The 17,773-nt window shown below is 40.9% G+C and overlaps 1 protein-coding gene across 1 annotated transcript in view; it reads right to left on the bottom strand.

Moving 5' to 3' along the window:
- Positions 1-17,773, bottom strand: part of LOC133049246 (ATP-binding cassette sub-family C member 4-like) — a 188,504-nt gene that overhangs the window by 126,431 nt on the left and 44,300 nt on the right. The window contains exons 11-13 of the mRNA XM_061133213.1: positions 16,152-16,343; positions 7,150-7,244; positions 6,845-6,931 (exon numbers count right to left, since the gene is read on the bottom strand). Coding sequence (XP_060989196.1) covers positions 6,845-6,931; positions 7,150-7,244; positions 16,152-16,343 — 374 coding nt within the window. The remainder of the gene's footprint in view (positions 1-6,844; positions 6,932-7,149; positions 7,245-16,151; positions 16,344-17,773) is intronic.

The following is a 17,773-nucleotide window of genomic DNA, read 5'->3' on the forward strand; positions in this document are numbered from 1 at the left end:
TTTTTTCCTTCTTCTTCCTTCTTTTTTTTTTTTTTTTTTTTCTCTTCTCTCTTTTAAATTTTTTTTTTTTAACTTTTTTTTTTTTAATTTTTATTATTATTTTTTTTTCCAGTGGGTTTTGTCATACATTGCTATGAATCAGCCATGGATTTACATGTATTCCCAATCCCGATTCCCCCTCCCACCTCCCTCTCCACCCGATTCCTCTGGGTCTTCCCAGTGCACCAGGCCGGAGCACTTGTCTCGTGCATCCCACCTGGGCTGGTGATCTGTTTCACCATAGATAGTATACATGCTGTTCTTTTGAAATATCCCACCCTCACATTCTCCCAGAGAGTTCAAAAGTCTGTTCTGTATTTCTGTGTCTCTTTTTCTGTTCTGCATATAGGGTTATTGTTATCACCTTTCTAAATTCCATATACATGTGTCAGTATGCTATAATGTTCTTTATCTTTCTGGCTTACTTCACTCTGTATAATGGGCTCCAGCTTCATCCATCTCATTAGGACTGGTTCAAATGAATTCTTTTTAATGGCTGAGTAATATTCCATGGTGTATATGTACCACAGCTTCCTTATCCATTCATCTGCTGATGGGCATCTAGGTTGCTTCCATGTCCTGGCTATTATAAACAGTGCTGCGATGAACATTGGGGTGCACGTGTCTCTTTCAGATCTGGTTTCCTCAGTGTGAACCTATTATATTTTTTCTACATTTATTCCTTTGTTTGCCATTCCTACTGTGCTATTCCCCTTGCAGTTAATATTTAATTTATATAAATCTTCTTCATCTACCTCTATTTAACTTTGCATATCTATTCTTTCTTTCCTTTCCTCTCAACATATGTGTTAGTTCTATTTTCATTGCTTTATGCCCCACTTAGCACCTTACTTTCATTTTGTTTTCCAGTTTGTGCTTTAGTTTTGTTCTTAACTAGTAAATATAATTTTTTATTTCTTTGTTCCCCAGGTCAATCTACTGTACTTTATTTTTGTTGGACTGTTTTGACTTTACTTATGGGTGTATATATATATGTGTGTGTGTGTGTGTGTATTCCATTATTTTAATTATTATTTGCCTGGTTTTATAACTGCCACTTGTCTGGGATTCATCTTCAGTTTCTCGTTTCTGGATATTTGTTTTAATCTCACTTAATTCCATAACAAACCATTTATGGAATCTTCATTCCTGACCAGGGATCAAGCCGTGAGCCTTTGGAGTGGGAGCACTGACTCCAAGACCCTAGACTACCAGAGAACTAACCATAGGGAGTATCAGATAGTGAGAACTTACACAAAGGAAAACTCTTGAATATAAGACCCAGCATCAACAACCACCAGTAGCACCCAGTGCAGGACACCTCATCTAAACAACAAACAAATTCAAAATACAAACCCAATCACTAGCAGACAGGATTACCTGCTGTCTGCAAGAAACTCACTTCAGACCTGAAGACACATATACACTGAAAGTGAGAGGATGGAAAAATATATTCCATGCAAATGGGAAGCAAAAGAAAGCTGGAGTAGCAATCCCCCTGTCAAACCAAATAGACCATAGACCTTAAAGAACATCACAAGGGATAAGGAAGGACACTACATAATGATCAAGGGATCAATCCAGGAGGAAGACAAAATAATTGTAAATATCTATGCACCCAACATAGAAGCACCTCAATACATAAGACAAACACTAACAGACATAAAAGGAGAAATTGAAAGTAACACAATAATAGTAGGAGGCTTTAAAACTCCACTCATACCAATGGACAGATCATCAAAACATAAAATTAATAAGGAAACACAAGTCTTAAATGATACATTAGATGAGATGGATCTCATTGATATCTTGAGGACATTCCATCCAAATGCAGAAGAATACACCTTCTTCTCAAGTGCACATGGAACATTCTCCAGAATAGATCACATATTGGGTCACAAATCAAACCTCAGTAAATTTAAGAAATTTGAACTTGTATCAAGCATCATCTCTAATCATAATGATAAGAGACTAAGATATCAACTACAAGAAAAAAAAAAAAACTGTAAGAAACACAAACACATGGAGATTAAACAACACGCTTCTAAATAACCAACAGGTTACTGAAAAAATCAAAAGAGAAAACAAAACATTTTTAGAAACAAATGACAATGAAAACATAACAACTCAAAAGGTATGGGGTGCATCAAAAGCAGTTCTAAGAGGGAAGTTTATAGCAATATAATCCTACCTCAAGACACACAAGAAAAACATTGAATAGACAACCTAATTTTACACCTAAAAGAAGTGGAAAAAGAACAACAACAACAACAAACCAAAATTAGTAGAAGGAAAGAAATCATAAAGATCTGAGCAGAAATAAATGAAAAAGAAATGAAAGAAATAATAGTAAAAATTAATAAAACTAAAAACTGGTTCTTTGAGAAGATAAACAGAATTGACAAAACATTAGCCAGACTCATCAAGAAAAAAAGAGAAGAGAATCAAATCAACAAAATTAGAAATGAGAAAGGAAAGGTTATAACAGACAATGCACAAATACAAATGATTATAAAAGACTATTATGAACAACTATATAGGAATAAAATGGATAAACTGGAAGAAATGGACAGATTCTCAGAAAAGTTCAATCTCCCAAGACTGAACCAGGAAGAAATAGAAATTATGAACAACCCAATTACAAGTACTGAAACTGAAGCCATTATCAAAAGTCTCCCAAAAAAAAAAAAGCCCAGGACAAGATGGCTTCACAGGAGAATTCTATGAAACATTTATGCCTATCCTTCTAAAACTCCTTCAAAAAAATTGCAGAGGAAGAACACTTCCAAACTCATTCTATGAGGCCACCATCACCCTGATACCAAAACCAGACAAAGACAACACACACAAAAAGAAAACTACAGGACAATATCACTGGTGAACATAGATGAAAACTCCTCAGCAAAATTTTAGCAAACAGAATTCAGCAACACATCAAAAAGCTCATACCCATGATCAAATTGGGTTCATTTCAGAGATGCAAGGATTCTTCAATATATGCAAATCAATCAATGTGATACACCATATTTACAAACTAAAGATAAAAACTATATGATAATAGATGCAGAAAAAACCTTTGACAAAATTCAGCACCCATTTATGATTAAAACTCTTCAAAATATAGGCATAGAAGGAACCTACCTCAACATAGTAAAGGCCATATAGGATAAACCTAAAGCAAACATTATTCTCAATGGTGAAAACCTGAAAGCATTCCCCCTAAGATCAGGAACGAGAAAAGGGTGTTCAGTTTCACCACTATTATTCAACATAGTTCTGGAAGTCCTAGCTACAGCAATCAGAGAAGAAAAAGAAATAAAAGGAATCCAGATTGGAAAAGAAGAAGTAAAGCTCCCACTGTTTGCAGATGACATGATACTGTGCTAGAAAACCCTAAAGACAGTACCAGAAAATTACTAGAGCTAATCAGTGATATCAGCAAAGTTTCAGGATATAAAATCTATTCACAGAAATCACTTGCATTTCTATATACTAACAATGAAAAATCAGAAAGAGAAATTAAGGAATTAATCCCATTTACCACTGCAACAAAAAGAATTAAACATCTAAGAATAAAGTGGCCTAAGGAGACAAAAGAACTGGACACAGAAAATTTTAAGATACTAATGAAAGAAATCAAAGATGACAATAAACAGATGGAGAGAGAGTCCATGTTCCTGGGTAGGAAGAATCAATACTGTGAAAATGACTATACTACCAAAAACAATCTACAGATTCAGTGTGATCCCTAGCAAATTACCAATGACATTTTTCACAGTGCTAGAACAAAATATTTCACAATTCATGTGGAAACACACAAGACCCTGAATAGCCAAAGCAGTCTTAAGAAAGAAGAATGAAGCTGGACCAATCAGCCTTCCTGACATCATGTTATACTACAAAGCTACAGTCATCAAGACAGTTTGGTACTGGTAAAAAAAAAACAGAGATATAGACCAATGGAACAAGATAGAAAGCCCAGAAATAAACCAATGCACCTATGGGTATCTTACTTTTGACAAAGAAGGCAAGAATATACCATGGGGCAAAGACAGCCTTTTCAATAAATGGTGTTGGGAAAACCTGACAGCTACATGCAAAAAAATGAAATTAGGACACTTCCTAATACCATACACAAAGACAAATTCAAAATGGATTAAAGACCTAAATGTAAGACTAGAAACTATAAAACTCTTAAAGGAAAACATAGGCAGAATACTCGATGACATAAGTCAAAACAAGATCCTCTATGACCCACCTCCTAGAGTAACAGAAATAAAAATAAAAGTAAACAAGTGAGGCCTGATTAAACTTAAAAACTTTTGCACAGCAAAGGAAACTATAAGCAAGGTGAAAAGACAACCCTCAGAATGGGAGAAAACAATATCAAAGGAAACAACAAAGGATTAATTTCCAAAATATACAAGCAGCTCATACAACTCAGTAACAGAAAAACAAACAACCCAGTCAAAAAGTGGGAAAAAGATCTAAACAGACATTTCTCCAAAGAAGACATTCAAATGGCTAACAAACACATGAAAAGATGCTCAACAGTGCTCATTACTAGAGAAAAGCAAATCAAAACGACAATGAGATATCACCTCACACCACTCAGAATGGCCCTCATCAAAAAGTCTACAAACAATAAATGCTGGGAACATGTGGAGAAAAGGGAATGCTCTTGTACTGTTGGTAGGAATGTAAATTGATATAGCCACTATGAAAGATGGTATGGAGATTCCTTAAGAAACTAGGAATAAAACTACCATATGACCCAGCAATCCCACTGCTAGGCATATACCCTGAGGAGGCCAAAATCGAAAAAGATACATGTATCCCATTGTTCACTGCAGCACTATAATACCTAAAACTTGGAAGCAACCTAGATGTCCATTGACAGATGAAGGGATAAAGAAGTTGTGGTATATATGCACAATGGAATATTCAGTTCAGTTCAGTTCAGTTGCTCAGTCATGTCTGACTCTTTGTGACCCTGTGAATTGCAGCATGCCAGGCCTCCCTGTCCATCACCAACTCCCAGAGTTTACTCAAACTCATGCCCATCGAGTCGGTAATGCCATCCAGCCATCTCATCCTCTGTCACCCCCTTCTCCTCCTGCCCCCAATCCCTCCCAGCATCAGGGTCTTTTCCAATGAGTCAACTCTTCACATGAGGTGGCCAAAGTACTGGAGTTTCAGCTTCAGCATCAGTCCTTCCAATGAACACCCAGGACTGATCTCCTTTAGGATGGACTGGTTGGATCTCCTTGCAGTCCAAGGGACTCTCAAGAGTCTTCTCCAACACCACAGTTCAAAAGCATCAATTTATCGGCACTCAGCTTTCTTCACAGTCCAACTCTCACATCCATACATGACCACTGGAAAAACCATAGCCTTGACTAGACAGACCTTTGTTGGCAAAGTAATGTCTCTGCTTTTTAATATGCTATCTAGGTTGGTCATAACTTTCTATCCAAGGAGTAAGTGTCTTTTAATTTCATGGCTGCAGTCACCATCTGCAGTGATTTTGGAGCCCAAAAAATGAAGTCTGACACTGTTTCCACTGTCTCCCCATCTATTTCCCATGAAGTGTTGGGACCAGATGCCATGATCTTAGTTTTCTGAATGTTGAGCTTTAAACCAGTATTACTCAGCCATAAAAATGCATTTGAGCCATAGGAATGCATTTGAGTCAGTTCTAATGAGGTGGCTGAACCTAGAACCTATTATACAGAGTGAAGTAAGTCAAAAAGAGAAAGATAAATATCATATTCTAACTCATACATACAGAATCTAGAAAAATGGTACTGAAGAATTTATTTACAGGGCAGCAATGGAGAAACAGACATAGAGAACAGACCTATGGACATGGGGAGAGGGGAGGAGAGGGTGAGATGTATGAAACTTACATTATCATATGTAAAATAGACAGCCAATGGGAATTTTGCTGCATAGCTCAGGAAACTCAAACAGGGCCTCTGTATCAACCGAGAGGGGTGGGATGGGGAGGGAGATGGGAGGGAGGTTGAAAAGGGAGGGGATATATGTATACCTATGGCTGATTCATGTTGAGGTTCGACAGAAAACAAGATTCTATAAAGCAATTATCCGTCAATAAAAAAATTAATTTAAAAAAGACTTAAGCCAGATTACAGTTGACCCTACATTGTAGGTTTAAGTATTAATTCTAGTAAGCATCCATGAAATAACGTGAAATGATTAAAATCATACTCAGATGTGGAGTAAATGATTCTCAAATTCTAGACTCTATTAAGTCTAGCCTTAATAAAGAATTTATTTTCAAAGTGATAGAATAACAAGCATAAACTAACAAGGTCTTTCCACAGAAGCCCTGTGTCAGTACTGAAAACTTTGCTTCTAATGTGCCTTAAACAAATGATGGAGGGAAAGAACTGGCAGCCAAGTAGCAGGTTATGGAGTCTCACTCTCTGATTTAAAAACTCCACATCATGTTTTTATTCCTGAGGTCTGGATCCATCCACAGTGTCTGGATTCATCAACTGCAAGTAGCAGGGGGACATCTGCCATCGATCCCTCACTCCCTAAGCACAGATTCCACTGGCCTCCACACTGGAAGTACCTTCTGTATTTTCTTACCTTGACCTCAATATGATGCAAGATTTATCTACGATGGATCTTCTGTGGATGGAAGGGAGGGGAGGGAGGGACACCAGGGCAAAGCGAGCTGAGTCTGCTGAAGCACAAAGGCTTTCCTGAGCTCTCTTCCCTCATCTCTACAGGGCTCTTCGAAAGAAGAAACGATAGGAAACAGGAGCAAACTCACTGTTCAAACAAGTGCCTGCTGACTCTTGCATCCACTGCGCTGAGCAGATCATCCAGGAGGTAGATGTCTGCGTCCTGATACACGGCTCTAGAAAACATAGAGAGACGTCAGGAGAAGACACTTCACACTCCCTGGGTCCCATCTCTGAATCATGATGGCATTCAACAACTTCATGTTCCTTCTACAAGCCCAGAGAAAGGGCCAAGGCTTCACACAGGCCCACTCAGTGAGCAGGGTCTGTGTGCTCACGTCCACTAGGAGCCACGGAGGAGGAGGGGCAGGATGGTAACTGAAACCCCATTTACCTGGCGAGGCTGACCCGGGCTTTCTGTCCTTCACTCAGCGGGGTTCCTCCGTCTCCTATCTCAGTTAGATCTCCTTCCTTCAAAAGCTGTAAATCCTGTATGGAGATAGGAAAAGGGAATAAGAAAAAGATTTGAAATGTATTCTACTACCATCTTACACTTATAGCATTAGTTCTTCATACAAGTATTTGATCAATGTGCGTGCATGCTCAGCTGCTAAGTTGTGTCTGGCTCTTCCTAGCCCCATGGACTATGGCCCGTCATGCTCCTCTGTCCATGGGATTCTCCAGGCAAGAATATTGGAGTGGGATGCTATTTCCTTCTCCAGGGGATCTTCCCTATCCAGGGATCGAATCCATGTCTTCTGTGTCTCCTGCACTGGCAGGTGGATTCTTTATCACTGAGCCACCTGGGAAGCCACAACAGTGGGTATATGAAAGAGTAACTAAACTGTGACCATGAATATTAAAAAAAATTAAAAACTCTCAGTATTTTCTATTTGCTTTCATTCTTTAGTTTTTCACATCATCTATGTATTTGACCATTTTAACAGACATTTACTGGGGATCAATCAATTCAGTTGTGAAGAAATGAAGCTCTTAGAGTTTCTTTCTATGGTGGGAGGGGGACGATATGGAAAATTAACCTGAGCACAAGTACTGAGGACAGGAAGGAAAAGGACTCCGGCTCGGGGGATGGAGAGTGAAGGAGGGAAGTGAGTCCGCCCTGGGGTGGGAGGGCTCTGCTCAGAGGGGGTGTGAGCAGATCTGGGGGAGGGGGAGGGACTCAGGCAGACCTGGAGAGGCTGCTCCTCACAGAGGGAGGGGTGAGTGCAGGGGTCACGGGAAGATGCCCAAGGGGTTCAGGACAAGGAGGCCAGGAGAGCAGAGCCGAGAAAGAATGAGGGGCGTGAGGGTGTAGATGGAGCAGGAGGAGCCTTGGGTTCACTCTAATAAAAGAGGGAGGGAAGGACTGGTGTGGTCTGAGGTTTTTAAGGAATCACTCCTGTGCATTGCAGAAAATAGCAAGTGGGGAAGGGTGAGGATGGGTACAAATGAGAAGGCTACTGGAATAATCTAGGTGACAGATGACCATGGTCAGGACCACAGTGGAAGCAGCAGGAATGGAGAGACAGGATCATACTCCAGACACATTTGGAAGGTGGAGTCTGTACGACCTGCTGATGGGATGGGTGTGGGCTGTAAGAGAAGAGGAGGACTGTGGTGTTTGGGGTGAGTAAGGGAAAGAACAGGGTCTCTATTTACTGAGTTGGGGAAGATGCTGGATACAGGCTTAGGAGACTTCACTGTGGACAAGGTGAGATGATCTCTCGGTGATGTCATGGTGCAGCTGGACATGCAAGTGTAAAAGTCTGTGCTAGAGACACAGGTGTGAGAGCTGGTGGTCCAGGCTGGTGAAGGCACAGGACTTGTTTTATCAGGGAATGAGTGTGTCTTCAACTGGACATTTTGCTGATCTCGGCCTCAGCTTCCCACTTTCAGAAAACGGATAACACCTGATCCGAGTCCTCACAGTGATACTTACGGCAAGTGACAGAGTGACAGACAAGGTCTGTACAAGAAATGGGAGCAGAAAGAGCAAGCTGGGCAGGAAAACCAAAAGGAAAGAAACAGTGTGCTCAAGGGACACCCAGCAGATCAGCGGGACTAAGTAGATGCTTGTTTGTGGATGCAGGAAAAACTCAAAGCTAAGAAGGAAATGAAGTTGTAACTTAAGGATATGGGAATCAATCAAAAGTTATATATGAATATTATTTATGAAGTAAATAGACAAATCAGCCTATTTTCCCCAGAGTATCATGGGGGGAAAAAGAATATATGACAAGAACATTTCCAAAATAACAAGATAAAAATCAAGCTTAATTTACACAGTATTATATTAGAAGTCTTAGGTTGCCTATAGTTATCTCTTGGCACATTTTGACATAGACGAACAGTTTGTTTGGAGTTTTATCTGCTAAACCCCTCAGGCATCAACCTAGGATGCACAGCAGTACATTTCTGCAGATGAAGCCCTCACTCAAGCCCTCACTTCTGCAGTACCTTTCTGCAGATGAAGCCCTCACAATTTATCATGATTTCACCTTTCTTCTTTGAGTTCAGAAATTAATACCATCTCTTGCTTTTGGTTTTCATAAAAAAAAAAAAAAAATGAGATGTGTTCTCAGCCTCACAAACACACAGAGAATTTCTTGGCCTCTCTTTCATGGTTGACAGTCCTTGCAAACTGTTCCACTTAGCTTTTAAGCTTTGATTTTCTGTCATTCAAATGGTTTTCTTCTTAAAATAGCACCACGTCGTAACAACAGTCTTAACCACATTCTAGAAAAGGCACTCATGGCCTCTCTTTCCAGGACATAAGAAACTATCCCTGAGTCAGGTAGTAATACTTCAAGTGTGTTGTTGACCCTGCAAATTGTTTATGAACAAGCCACCAAGAGGAAAAACAGTTTGGAGGATTCGAAGTAAAACAAATTCAAGCTGATTTCTCAATCACCATTTTCTGATTAGATTAAAGAGGAAAAGCTTGAGTTGAGAATATATTACAGCTCCTTCCACTGACATGAAGGTGTTCTTATTCATGTTTATTATTCTAAGTTCAGTTCAGTTCAGTCTCTCAGTCATGTCCAACTGTTTGCAACCCCGTGGACTGCAGCTCGCCAGACTTTCCTGTCCATCACCAACTCCCAGAGCTTACTCAAACTCATGTCCATCGAGCCAGTGATGCCATCCAACCATATCATCCTCTGCTATTCCCTTCTAAGTTATTTTTACTATTATTTTATTCTAAATTAAATATAACCAATTCTCACTGAACAGCAGACACACAAACTAGAGGCAAACTAGGAAATGGTGATGCAGGTTTGATGCCATCTGCCCAGAAGCACATCAAGGGTCCTTCAGCGATGGAGGAGACCTACAGTAGAGACACCACGGAGCAGACTGCTGAAGTGGTTGATGTGGGCCAGACGTGAGACCCTGGCAGAGGAGGGCTGGACTCGGGTCAAGCAGTGGGAAGAACATACCTTCCCTCACAGCTTTTCTTCCACTTGGAATCGCCCCTCCTCTCACAGCCTGTCAATATCCCGCCCATCTTTCCAGGTTCAGCCCAAACACACTCTCCCATGAAACCATCCTGGACTCATCTCTCTTCCTGCTGGATTCTATTTACATCTCTCATTTCTCCCAAAGTACCTGTCTTATTCTGCTCCATCATTTGTACAAGTGCACACAGCTTCTCTCAGCTCCTGGGGGTAAGATCTGTGCACCAAGCTCTGTGCTGGACCCTGACGATGATTATCTCTAACCCCCAAAACAAACTCACAGGAAGTACTGGGCCCATTTCACAGATGAGGAAACTGAGACTGAGTGAGGTCACATCACTGGTCTGAGGACAGTCAGCTGTTAAACAGAAGAGCAGGAATCTGAACAAGGTCACGTCAGTTCATAGCCTTCTGCTCTTTCACATCATGCTGCCCAGGTGATGACTGAACAGTATATTTGAAACGAAGGCAACACTAACTCAAGACTTGAAGGCCTCTATACATAGACACAGAAGGAACAACATACTTATTAGCCTAAGACTGTCAAGGAAAACTGAAAAGAAAATGTCCAAATGTGGGAAAATATTAAACTAGAATTTATCAATTTGATACCTTTAAATACATGTTGACTAAATATTTTCAGGAGCCTCCCAGTGGTTAAAGATAACATGTAGACAAATGTTACATATACATTGTTTATATTACAATAACAGAATATTGTTATTGTTGATTTATATAATGTCGATGTGTAGAGCACCTATAGAAACATCAAATCAAACAAAGGAAGTTAAATATTCAGATACCTTCTTTCTTACATGTCACATTTTATGTTTGTAATTTTACAAAAAACTGGCTGAGCTTATAATTAAGAATTAATTTATTTTCAAAATCATTCTAATACTTACAGAGTACTTACTATGTCCCTAGCAATCAGGTCTTTAAAACCACGACAACATTTCATCCCCAAAACAACCTCATGAGGTTGATAGTTTTATTATATCCATTAGATGAAGAAACAGGCTTGTAAGGATCAATTAGCCAAACCACACACCAGATCAACAGACAGACTGGGACTCAATTCCTGAACTTTCTGACTCCTAGACCTTGGAGCTGATGTCATCAAGCCTGAATCAATGTTGCCAATGTGATTACTTCATGTCCTCCTATTTTGTTACAGAAACATTTTCAGCTCAAGGAACTTAAATGATTACTTCAGTTCAGTTCAGTCACTCAGTCCTGTCCGACTCTTTGCAACCCCATGAACAGCAGCACACCAGGCCTCCCTGTCCATCACCAACTCCAGGAGTCCACCCAAACCCACGTCCATTGAGTCGATGATGCCATCCAACCATCTCATCCTGTCGTCCCCTTAACCTCCTGCCCCCAATCCCTCCCAGCATCAGGGTCTTTTCAAATGAGTCAGCTCTTCACATCAGGTGGCCAAAGTATTGGAGTTTCAGCTTCAACATCAGTCCTTCCAATGAACACCCAGGACTGATCTCCTTTAGGATGGACTGGTTGCATCTCCTTGCAGTCCAAGGGACTCTCAAGAGTTTTCTCCAACACCACAGTTCAAAAGCATCAATTCTTCGGTGCTCAGCTTTCTTTATAGTCCACCTCTCACATCAATACACGACTACTAGAAAAACCATAGCCTTGACTAGACGGACCTTTGTTGACAAAGTAATGTCTCTGCTTTTTAATATGATGTCTAGGTTGGTCATAACTTTCCCTCCAAGGAACAAGCATCTTTTAATTTCATGACTGCAATCACCATCTGGTATAATACATCTAATTGTTATTATCAGATGTAATATAAAAAAATGTGTGGTTTTTGTTTTATCCTCCAGGATTTGGAGGAGGTGGGAGTAGGAAGAAGGGTAAGGAGAAATTTTTATTGTATTTATACGGATGGATGGATGGGTGAATGGATGGATGGAGAGAAAAAGTTAGAATAGTAATGACAGTCACCGTTTACTGAAATCCTGGCTTGTTTGCATTTCACAGACATGGCCTGTAGCCTTTACAGTAACCCCGCCCCTCCCCCATTTAACAAAAAGGAAACTGAGACAAACACCTGGAGTTACTACCCAGAACGGTTTCTCTCCAAAGGCCAAGCCCTTTCTACTACATGCCATCTCTGTCTACATGCCAGACTAACTCCAGGACACCACTATTCCCTGTGATTTCCTTATGTCCATCCACTGATACCTGGATTCCAAAAGGAGATTAGCAGAGCCTCCCATAACTTACAAGTGGTTCCCAGCTGTCGTAAAGTCCTTGCTGAGCCCTTGCTAATCAGACACATAGAGTACATTTCAGAGCAGCAGCAAAACCTCTTGGAAACCCTCTGACCCAATGTCCTCATTTTGCTGCAGAAACGTCAGAGGCCCAGGCAGGTAACAAAACATATCCAAAGTGACAGTGGGCAAGTGATCAAGTCAGCGCAAATACTCTGCTCTTTGTTACTTATCTACCCTGACCCTCCCTTCCTGCCAAGGAGGAAATGTGCAGGATGTGATGTTTGTCCACATCATTGTAAAATGCTGCTCACCTGATACAGGGCTTCCCAGGTGGCACTAGCGGTAAAGAACCCACCTGCTAATGCAGGAGACATAAGAGACCCAGCTCAATCTCTGGGTTTGGGGAAGATCCCCTGGAGGAGACCATGGCAACCCACTCCAGTATTCTTGCCTGCAAAATGCCATGGACAAAGGAGCCTGGTGGGCTATAGTCCATATACCTGCAGAGTGGGACACAACTCCATGTTCCAACTACACAGAGACCAGGAGAGCAGTCCATGTTTATAAACATCACATCATGTACAGAATAATCGCTGCTCAGCCCAGTCCTGCAGGGCCCCTTCCCACCAGAGTCTGTGCTGCACAGACGCCCCAGGGTGGGTGAAGCCCCAGACACTGTCCATGTTGCTCCCATGAGGCTGCAGCAAAGCATCAGCCCCAGGATCTGAACTTGAGCTGCAAATGTAGAGATGAGGTGTCTCATCTCTCCAGACCTCCATTTTACTAACTATAAAATGAGGAAGGGAATATCAAAGACACTCATAAAGAATGAATAACTCAAAAATCTTTTTATGTGTGTGCATGCACATGTATGAAAGAGAAAATTGATTTGCACATGGACTCTAAATAAATGGGAGCTACTCTACATTTGCTTTCCCTTCTTTACTATATGGTATCTATACCATTTAATAAATACCCAGCTCATTAATGCTAATTTGACATCATTTCTGAAAATGTACGATCACCCATGAACAAGAACTCAGAACAAAGAAATAAGCCCATTAAATAAGCAATTCCATTTGTCCACATCATTGTAAAATACTGCTCACCTGATACAGGGTTTCCCAGGTGGTGCTAGTGGTAAAGAACCCACCTGCCAATGCAGGAGATATAAGAGACCCAGGTTCATCCCTGGGTTGGGACGATCCCCTGGAGGAGAGCATGGCAACCCACTCCAGTATTCTTGCCTGCAAAATGCAATGGACAGAGGAGCCTGGTGGGCTATAGTCCATAGGGCTGCAGAGTTGGATATGACTGAAGTGACTTAGCAAGCACCTGATATAACCTATGATATTCAAGCCATTGTTTGAAGAGAATTACAATTTTCTCAGAAAGCAGGTTTGGAGCCTTTAATACCACACCTTTGAAAATCTGTCCCTGTCTTTTCCTCACACTACAAAAGTACAGTCAGATATTCAGACTGCACTGAACAGCCTCCAGGGGTGACCATTAATGCTATTATTCACTGATTTTTACAACCTGAGAAAGCAGCATAGTATTTAACATTATTTAAACTTTTCCTTTCTTTTTGCCAAATTTCATTCTATCAGTTTAGTTCTCATCATTTATTCACTAATCTTATTTAAATCCCAAAATACAGTTTAAACCTTTCATCTCAGCATTTTCTGTGAAACTCAATGCCATTTCTGAGAATAATCTCTACCTCTGAAATGACACTATATTAAAAAGAAGTTTTAAACCATTCCAGTTTCCTTAAATAATAAATTACAAATCAAAGATGAAATGGAGAGAGAAACTGACAGGCTGAAAGGGACCAAGGAGGTAGCAGCCAAGTGCAGGGGGCAGACCTTATGTGGGTTCCAACAGTGGTGAAAATTTCTCAGTGAGATGATCAACAAGATGTAAATACAGACCAGCAGGTGGATGATACTCAGGAACTTGAGGTATTTTTCAGGTGAGATAGTGATTTTTTTCCATAAAGCTTTTCTGTCTTTTCAGTTCAGTTAAGTTCAGTTCAGTTGCTCAGTCATATCCGACTCTTTGCGACCCCATGAATCGCAGCATGCCAGGCCTCCCTGTCCATCACCAACTCCCAGAGTTTACTCAAACTCATGCCCATCGAGTGGGTGATGCCATCCAGCCATCTCATCCTCTGTCATCCCCTTCTCCTCCTGCCCCCAATCCCTCCCAGCATCAGGGTCTTTTCCAATGAGTCAACTCTTCACATGAGGTGGCCAAAGTACTGGAGTTTCAGCTTCAGCATCAGTCCTTCCAATGAACACCCAGGACTGATCTCCTTTAGGATGGACTGGTTGCATCTCCTTGCAGTCCAAGGGACTCTCAAGAGTCTTCTCCAACACCACAGTTCAAAAGCATCAATTTTTCCGTACTCGGCTTTCTTCACAGTCCAACTCTCGCATCCATACATGACCACTGGAAAAACCATAGCCTTGACCAGACGGACATTTGTTGGCAAAGTAATGTCTCTGCTTTTTCATATGCTATCTAAGTTGGCCATAACTTTCCTTCCAAGGAGTAAGCATCTTTTAATTTCATGGCTGCAGTCACCATCTGCAGTGATTTTGGAACCCAAAAAATAAAGTCTGACACTGTTTCCACTGTCTCCCCATCTATTTCCCATGAGGTGATGGGACCAGATGCCATGATCTTAGTTTTATGAATGTTAAGCTTTAAGCCAACTTTTTCACTCTCCTCTTTGACTTTTATCAAGAGGCTTTTTAGTTCCTCTTCACTCTCTGCCATAAGGGTGGTGTCATCTGCATACCTGAGGTTATTATTATTTTTCCCGGCAATCTTGATTCCAGCTTGTGCTTCTTCCAGCCCAGTTGTTTCTCATGATGTACTCTGCATATAAGTTAAATAAGCAGGGTGACAATATACAGCCTTGATGTACTCCTTTTCCTATTTGGAACCAGTCTGTTGTTCCATGTCCAGTTCTAACTGTTGCTTCCTGACCTGCATACAGGTTTCTCAAGAGGCAGGTCAGGTGGTCTGGTATTCCCATCTCTTTCAGAATTTTCCACAGTTTATTGTGATCCACACAGTTGAAGGCTTTGGCGTAGTCAATAAAGTAGAAATAGATGTTTTTCTGGAACTCTCTTGCTTTTTCGATGATCCAGCGGATATTAGCAATTTGATCTCTGGTTCCTCGGCCTTTTCTAAAACCAGCTGTGTTTTAGACAAAACTAGTGAAATGTTTACAGATGAACTAATTTGAGGTCTAGGATCTGCTCCACAATACTCTGGGGTGGGGGTGGGGCTGGCAGAGGACAGGGGTAGAGATTCAGCAAGACTGGTCACCTGCTGATCCTGGCTGAACCTGAGGGTGGTACATGAGGGTTCATTATACCATGCTCTCTATTTTGGTAAATTTTTGTAACTTTCCATTTAAAAAATTTGAAAGTGAAGAATGTCACAGAAAGAAACAACCCCCTTCCCCTCCAGAAAAGGTATTCTGTGAGTGTTATTATCCCATAAGGATTAAAACGACAGCATATGTAAATATGCCTGCATATTTACCCAGAAGACCAACTTAAATATTAAGCAACATTCAAAAATCCATTTTTTAAAAAGAACTTTTAACAAACCTTGTAGTTCAAACCACTGTCATCATTTGAAATTCAAGTATATGCAACTCAGAAGTCATTACTCACCTTTTTCAAAGCACAAGCCTCTATTACTTCTTCATATCGTCCCTTTTCATATTTCTTCCCAAATAAAATGTTACTCATCACAGTTCCTGGAAACACCCAAGGCTGATGAGAAACATACACGATCCTCCCGTGCATGCTGACCTTCCCCTGACTGGGGGTCAGCTCCCCCAGCAGAGCACCTAACAGTGACGACTGAAACAGACAGGAACACACACACGTGAACAGGGTGCACTCAGCACGGAACACGCCCTGCAGCACAGCCGGCCCCACCCTGGCGCTTGATACATGATAGAACCCTTCCCTTCAACAGGATAAAACACAGCCCTCACAACTGAGACAAAATAAAAAAATGAAAATAACACTAATGAAAATTTAGTTTTTGAAACGTAAACAATGGCTGATAAGGGATATACTAATAGCATAAACAATCTACTCTGCCCAAGTATCCCCCAAATGAAATTCTACTCAGCAAAAATAATTAAGAATGTTAACATCCTTCTCTAGCAGAGCAGCCTAGCAGGATATGTATTTCTCGGATCTGATGTTTAATCCAGTTGCTCCTGCATCCTTTACTTGACAAACAAGTATTTTATTAAAAAACTATGTGTGAAGAGTATATCCAAAGATGATCAATTGAAAGAACTCTGAAGTGAGTTGTGTCTGCAGAGCAAAAGTCCATCATGGAGGAAATTAGCACCCTTTCGTGTACACGTCCCACATTTTTAAAGATTATTTATTTATTTTTAGTTCTTTTATTTTTTACAATGTCATGTTGGTTTCTGACATACCACAATTCTAATTTAATTTATTTTTGCTTGCACTGGGTCTTCATTGCAGTGCACGGGGGTTTTCTTGTTGAGGAGCACAGGGCTCTACTGGGCAGGCTTCAGCAGTTGCGGCCTGTGGGCTCAGTAGTTGCAGCTCCCAGGCTCTACAGCACAGGCCCAACAGCCGTGGTACACCAGCTTAGTTGCTCCCCAGCATGTGGAATCTTCCCAGACCAGCGACCCAACCTATGTCTCCTGCATTGGCAGGCGGAATCTTTTATCACTGAGCCACCAGGGAAGCCCACATCCCACATTAGATTTCTATTTTGTTGTTTCAGACCAAGTGTATGTGCACATTTCCTTCAAATCTTCAACATCACTCAGACGTGGTATGTGTGTATTCACACCATCAGAGCGCTCACCACACTGGGCTGAAATAATATCTCAGTATATCTGTCTTGCCCCAGAACCTGGTTGCCTCTGAAAGGCAGAGAGTCAGGGACTTGCTCACATCTGTACCTTTAGCTCCAGCACGTGGCTGCACATTCACTACACGTGCACAGACAGGATCACATCAAGTCACAGGAGGAAATGCTCAAAGCTTCCAGTAAGTGTCTTTATGACCTCCAGATTTCCTGGAAGGGCCACTAAGATAAAAAGAAGTCCTATGCATCCTGAACAGCTGTCACATAAATAATTTCCTTCACTGAGACATCCAAATTCCCCACAAGCAACTCCCAACTGTGCCACATGAAGCACCAAGAAGGAAAGCACAGTGCTCATTTATCCAGATTTTATTTGAACACAAAACTTTCTTGTAAAATGAATGTTCCATGGAACACACCTAGAGAAATA

Source organism: Dama dama, chromosome 30 (genome assembly GCF_033118175.1).
Source record: "Dama dama isolate Ldn47 chromosome 30, ASM3311817v1, whole genome shotgun sequence".
Taxonomy (NCBI): Eukaryota; Metazoa; Chordata; class Mammalia; order Artiodactyla; family Cervidae; genus Dama; species Dama dama.